This window comes from Bactrocera tryoni, chromosome 3 (genome assembly GCF_016617805.1).
Source record: "Bactrocera tryoni isolate S06 chromosome 3, CSIRO_BtryS06_freeze2, whole genome shotgun sequence".
NCBI lineage: Eukaryota > Metazoa > Arthropoda > Insecta > Diptera > Tephritidae > Bactrocera > Bactrocera tryoni.
The window spans coordinates 77,769,728-77,775,626 of NC_052501.1; the positions used below are offsets into that span (position 1 = coordinate 77,769,728).

The 5,899-nt window shown below is 34.5% G+C and overlaps 2 protein-coding genes and 1 pseudogene across 2 annotated transcripts; 2 read left to right on the forward strand and 1 right to left on the reverse strand.

Moving 5' to 3' along the window:
- Positions 1 to 338: 338 nt before the first annotated feature.
- Positions 339 to 1,119, forward strand: LOC120772929. Its single transcript, XM_040101829.1, has 3 exons — positions 339 to 516; positions 571 to 750; positions 832 to 1,119. Exons 1-3 carry the CDS (start codon positions 373 to 375, stop codon positions 1,117 to 1,119), a joined length of 612 nt encoding a protein of 203 aa, XP_039957763.1. The 5' UTR covers positions 339 to 372.
- Positions 1,120 to 2,343: 1,224 nt separating this feature from the next.
- Positions 2,344 to 3,253, forward strand: LOC120770787 (annotated as a pseudogene).
- A 968-nt stretch (positions 3,254 to 4,221) lies between these two features.
- Positions 4,222 to 5,478, reverse strand: LOC120770788 (jerky protein homolog-like). Its single transcript, XM_040098368.1, has 3 exons — positions 5,083 to 5,478; positions 4,812 to 5,012; positions 4,222 to 4,242 (listed from the first exon to the last, which is right to left on the reverse strand). The coding sequence occupies exons 1-3, from the start codon at positions 5,476 to 5,478 to the stop codon at positions 4,222 to 4,224; spliced, it is 618 nt and encodes a 205-aa protein (XP_039954302.1).
- Positions 5,479 to 5,899: the final 421 nt, after the last annotated feature.

Below are 5,899 nucleotides of genomic sequence, written 5' to 3' on the forward strand. Positions count from 1 at the left end.
CTTGCGTGGGTTGCCAACTGTGCATATGCATGCAGCTGTCAAAAGTTGATGCACACAACGCCATCTACTGGCAATACAGCATTTAAAATCATGTTCGTTTTTATTTCCTTTTTAAAATCGTATTTGAAAATTTATTTTCTTCATAATTTTTTTTCGGAAAATTTTCCAGAATTGTCTTCAGTATTATGCTTGTTTGGGCGGAGACCTGTTCGAATTGGTGGTCATCACCGAAATCGGTTCAGGCGTTCTCCAGTTATAAGCGTAGTAACTAACGTCACTTTCTTTTATATATATAGATATATAATAATTTCATATATTCCTAGGCGTACAAACACGGAAAGGACAACTCAGGAGCAGCTGCAACATTATATAATGTTTTGCAAGCAGCATCCTGAGTTGCAACGGGGGAACCTAACTCCGCCCAACCCTCAAGGGCTGCAAATACTTTGGTCGGAGTTAGCAGATAATTTAAATGCCTTAAGAGGTCCAACTCGGTCGGCAGCCAAGTGGAGGGAGGTAAGTTCATAAATGCTTGTGTATGTTTCACATTATTAAAATATGTTTCCATAGTCGTTAATGCATTGGAAACATCAGTTGCGATCGCGAGCGCGCAAACTGAAGGCACATGCGCAAGCGACTGGTGGAGGCTCTCCGATAAATGGAATAACTGAGTTCGAGGAGCAAGCGATTACAACTTTTGGGGCAGCAGCGGTGGATGGATTGCCGGGTGTTGCGACTTTGGGTCACCAGGTAATATTTTAATTTAATATTTGTCGAACTATATATTTTATTATTACATGAGGCAATAATTGGTCCGTTTTATACTTACAGGTTTTGCCGCCATTGTATTTAAATTCAGCTGCTCAAGCTCCAGCTTCCTCGCCAACACCAACAGTCACATCGCCTGCTCCAGCTTTTCCTGCTCTGTCTATAAATTTTTCTTCCTCACCATCACCTCATTTTTCTTTCTCACCATCACCTCCAGATTTGTCCTCTTCTTCCTTATCTCCTCCCATCTTACCTTCTCCTATGCCATCACCTACTTTCATCCCTTCTGAAGGTAAATTGACTGCAGCGAAGATACTGGGAGCAGTGCTTGAAAATAATAGAGGAGCGTAAAAAGTGAGAGGAGGAGGCCATTTCTCTACAAAAGAAAATTGTAGAGCAAAATGTGCAAATTACAGGGGTGGCCGTTGCTCTGCAAAAGAAAATTGTAGAGCAAAACGAGCAGATGACGGGGTGCTGACCCAAATGACACAAGCACCTCGATGCCAGAGGTTACGGCTAAATTGTGTGAACAATTAAACAAATAAAAATAAAATAAAATGGATTATTTAAACATGTGTAGATGCCTTTTTATTCTTACTTAGAGGAAGTAAAATATACAGAGATTAAAATGTACAGAAACAGTGAGTAACTTACATATAAGTATATACTTATATTTAGGTACATAACGCCACTGGAAATATATACATACATATGTATATTATAAAGACATGATGTAACGTTCTCTTACTCTAGCACCCTACCTAAAATTGGGGTTTTCGAAAACAATTTCGGTGTCTTGTGATTCTTCTAAAACTTCTTCGAAGCCAAGGTCTGCAGCCACATCTTGCTTCAGTAAAATGTTGTGAATTGTACACGCGTAAATAATCAAAGACGCTTTTTTAGGGCTGTAATGAAGAATGCGGTGTTTTGAGAGGCACCGGCATCGTGACTTCAAAACACCAAAGGCTCTCTCAATGGTATTACGTGCTTTGGCGGACCGGAAATAAGAGTTATTTTACAATTTTTAATAAAAAAAATCATACATAAAGGAACATCGTAGAAAAGTTTTCATTACACCATCATGATTTTTAGGTGAACTATATGCGAAATATTGTATGATTTTTAAATTTTGATTTTTATATATTTAGATCAAAAATAAAAGTTATTTTTGATTTTTATTTTTTTAGATCAAAAATAAAAGTTATTTTTAATTTTTTTTTCGATCAAAAAATAAGTATTATTTATGATTTTTATATTTTTAAATCAGCAATAAAAATCAATTCAAAATTTATGACATAATATGTTTCTTAATCTCTGTTAAGCTTTAAAGCAAAACTAACACACGCACTGGCTGTCTTTTTAGGAATTTTATACTCACCGCCCGGTTTTCGACATTCATTTATATTAACGTTACAATTTATAAAGTCAAAATTTATAAATTCGCCAAATTTTGTACTCTTTTATTTACAATGCATATTGCATATTACATGATAGCATTCAATCGCGAGGGAGAAGTTGTGATGAGCACTGCTTATTTATAAAACTGAAAAAGTAAAAGTTTGATATAAGTTCGTAATGGGAAGAAAACGAAATGTTTTCATTTGTGATTTTTATATTATTGAGGGCTCCAATGGAGAATGTAAACTTTGTAAAAAAAAAATTAGTGCACTCTGTTTAACTAATATGAAAAGACATTTACAAAAGGACCATAGTGATATATATGATGGCAAAAGGGCTAAAATAGAAAGCAGTGAAGCATGCAAAAACGATAAAAAATTTAAATTAACCGTTGAAATGTCCGTGAATGAAGATGTTAATTCTTGCATCACTTTGTTAACTAAACAATCAGTGCCCTTGTCACATTTTGATAGTGAGCCATTTAATACATTAATAATAATACCATCAATAATATTTGATGGTCTACATATTCCAAACATAAACTCAAGAAATATTTTACACCATTTGAAAGATCAGTGTGATAACTTAAAAAATAATATAATAATTTAACAAAAAATAAAATACTTTGCATAAAAATGGATACAGCTACTCGCCACGATCGGGCTATTTTGGGTGTAAATGTGCAAATAATCACATCCAATAAACTTGAAATATTCACACTAGCCATGCTTAAATTGAAGCAGAAACATACTGCGCAATATTTAACCACTAAAATTGAAAATGTTTTGAAAAGTTTCAATAAAGATAAGGCGCAAGTTTATGCAGTAACCACTGATAACGGCAGGAATAAGGTGAAGCGGTGCAGCTGTTATCATTGCATAGTGATGACGAAGAAAGTGACAGTGAAATAGAAGACAATTAGGAAAGTATTGTGTGCAATGTAAGATTCGAAAATATTATTTCTATTAAATGTGCTGCCCACACATTGCAGTTAGCTGTTAAAGACTTTTTAGATAACTTAAAAACAAATGTAGTGAATAAGTCACGGAATTGTGTAAAATATTTGAGAACACCTGCATATCGGTAAGTTATTTCCTTAAATTTCGCATGTACAAAATGTGTTCTTGTTAAATTTTTCATTCTATTCCAGACATAGTATAAAAAGTAGCCAAACCCTCAAACTAATATTGGACATACCAACACGTTGGAGCTCCACTTATAATATGTTGAGGCGACTTCTACACTTAAAAGAATTTTGCTGTGAAAATTTGCCATTATCCGAGCAACTCCAAAGACATGAGTGGGCGGAACTAGAAAAAATTATGCAGGCTCTACAACCAGTAAATACTCTGACGCTGAAACTACAAAAATCTAATTTATTGTTCGGAGATTTTTATAAAAATTGGATAGAGCTAATTTTTACTCTAAAAGACTTCAATACTGAGATGACCAGACAACTTCTGGATCACATCGAAAAAAGGCAAACAAAGTTGCTTGAATGTGACACTATGTATGCAGCCCTATTTTTAGACCCCAGATTTAAGCGTTTGTTGTTAAATGAGAAAATAAATTCGGCCAAAACTCATTTGAAAAAAATGGCGCTCCAGCTAGTAAACGTGGTGAGCTAAGACAATAAATTTAAAATAATTTGTAATAATTTATAATATATTTTTATTGTTTTGTTTGTTATTTTTTTAATGTTTTTTATTTGTATTGTATTTAAGCAAAACACTGAAACTCAGCGATTTTCCTGCTGAACACCACCTGTTGCAGAAGACTTATTTCTAATAGACGAAAGCTCCGTTGCAAGCTCTCAAGCTTTATTAGCTGACGGTTTAAAGTCAATGGAGATGAATTATTCGTCTTCGGAGGAAGATGACATTCCTACGTCAATAAATGACAGCCTCCGAAAAGCGTATTTTGAAATAGACAATTATAAAGAAAAACGTTTGGATGCTTCTGCTAATTTATTGGAATATTGGGAGAGCAAAAAATTTGCGTATCCATGGCTTCGAAAATTAGTTTTAATTGTTCGTTCTGTACCTGCCACTCAAGTCAGTGTAGAAAGGTCATTTTCTGAGGAACATTAAGAATCGATTATGATGGTAAAATTGAACACCTGAAAAAACCTCTTAACACTGGCTTGAATGGTAGCCAAAACTCCTCTCGCAGTAGTAACCATTACTTTTTTTGGTCTAAAAAAATAAAAATCAAAAATAACCTAACGTTGTCAGGTTTTTGTGGCACTTAAGCGGGAGTGGCATTTAAAAGAAACCCGCTTAAGTGCCATATGGTACTTACGAAGATTTCGTTTATGAACTTTTCTAAAAAGCTGCATAGATATATTTTTGATTAAATCAATTTTATTGATTATAATTTACAAAAATTAATAAAAAAAAGAACGAAAAAGAAAACAATTTAACAAAGAGACCTTTCTTGAAATCAAAGCTTTTAAAATTAAATTATTAATTCAAGTTTACATATGGGTAGGTACATACATTTTATGTACTTATCTACTTCTTTATATGTAATAAAGTAGTTTCGCTTCAATTTAAAAAAAGAAATCAGTAATTTTTTTCTGACGAAGATTTTGAAATTTCTTTTTGAGCACTTAAAGTTTCAGCAAAGGAAGGCGGGTCTGTTACGGCATCAACTGCAGACTCTTCTGATGATTCAACATCAGCCTCATTTAATACATCTTTTACTATTTCCTCATCAGTAAGAACATCAAAGCAATCAATGTCACTGTCGCACCCAACGTATTCATCAAAGTTATGTATTTCAATAGTGACATCTACTATTTCCTCGATAGGGGCGAACGAAATATCTTCTACTTGAAATCCGGCCTACAAAACGAAATTCAAGAATTTTAAATTAAATACATACCTGCAATATTTTGCTTTTCATAGTTCAAACATAATTATTAAGAGCTAAACTTTCTTTTTGAAAGCAATTTCTTATGGTATCGCTTTTAACAAGCCACCACGCCCGTTTAATAAAATTAAGGGCATCAAGTATTGAAATCGATGTTATAAATTGTTTAATTGATAAGCCGTTCTCTATGGCAAGTATTTGTTTTCGAACCATTATTTTTCTAAAATAAACTTTAAAGCAGTGTATTATCCCTTGGTCGAGAGGCTGCAACAGTGATGTCGTGTTTGGTGGCAAAAATGTAATCTTTACATTCTCAACATTCAAACCATCAACTTTATGGCAGGCTGCGTTGTCAACTATTAATAACACCTTTCGCTTTTGCTTTCCCATTTCATTGTCAAATTCCTTCATTATCATTGACCACAAAGATCCAGTCATCCAAGCTTTGTTCTGGGAATAGTACGGCAGCGGCACAACTTTTCCCTTAAAACACCTCGGGTTTTTCGACTTTCCAATTGCAAAAACTTTTTTGAAGGTTCCATCTGAATTACATAAAAATAACAGAGTCAGGCGGGCCTTTTGTGCCTTACCGCCCACCGCCTTGTCTCCTCCTTTACACAACGTTCCGCTTGGAAGAGCCTTGTAAAAAAGACCGCTTTCATCCGCATTAAATCCGCCTGGCGCGTAGTCCTTTATTAAGGTATTTAAAACTTCATTGCGGTAGTTTTCCGCCGCCGTAGTATCAGCATCTGCTGCCTCGCCTTGAATTTTTTTAAATTTAATATTTTCTCGTCGCTGCCAACGCCACATCCAACCAGCAGTTGGCTCAAAGTTTCCTCTACTTCCTCTACTTTATCGC

Coding starts and splice junctions, on each gene's coding strand:
- LOC120772929 (XM_040101829.1), top strand. CDS start 373: ATGTTTTGCAAGCAGCATCCTGAGTTGCAACGGGGGAACCTAACTCCG. Junction 517..570: donor CGGCAGCCAAGTGGAGGGAG/GTAAGTTCATAA, acceptor ATGTTTCCATAG/TCGTTAATGCATTGGAAACA. Junction 751..831: donor TTGCGACTTTGGGTCACCAG/GTAATATTTTAA, acceptor TTATACTTACAG/GTTTTGCCGCCATTGTATTT.
- LOC120770788 (XM_040098368.1), bottom strand. CDS start 5,478: ATGACTGGATCTTTGTGGTCAATGATAATGAAGGAATTTGACAATGAA. Junction 5,013..5,082: donor GTTTAGCTCTTAATAATTAT/GTTTGAACTATG, acceptor TTCGTTTTGTAG/GCCGGATTTCAAGTAGAAGA. Junction 4,243..4,811: donor AAGAGTCTGCAGTTGATGCC/GTAACAGACCCG, acceptor AATGTTCCTCAG/AAAATGACCTTTCTACACTG.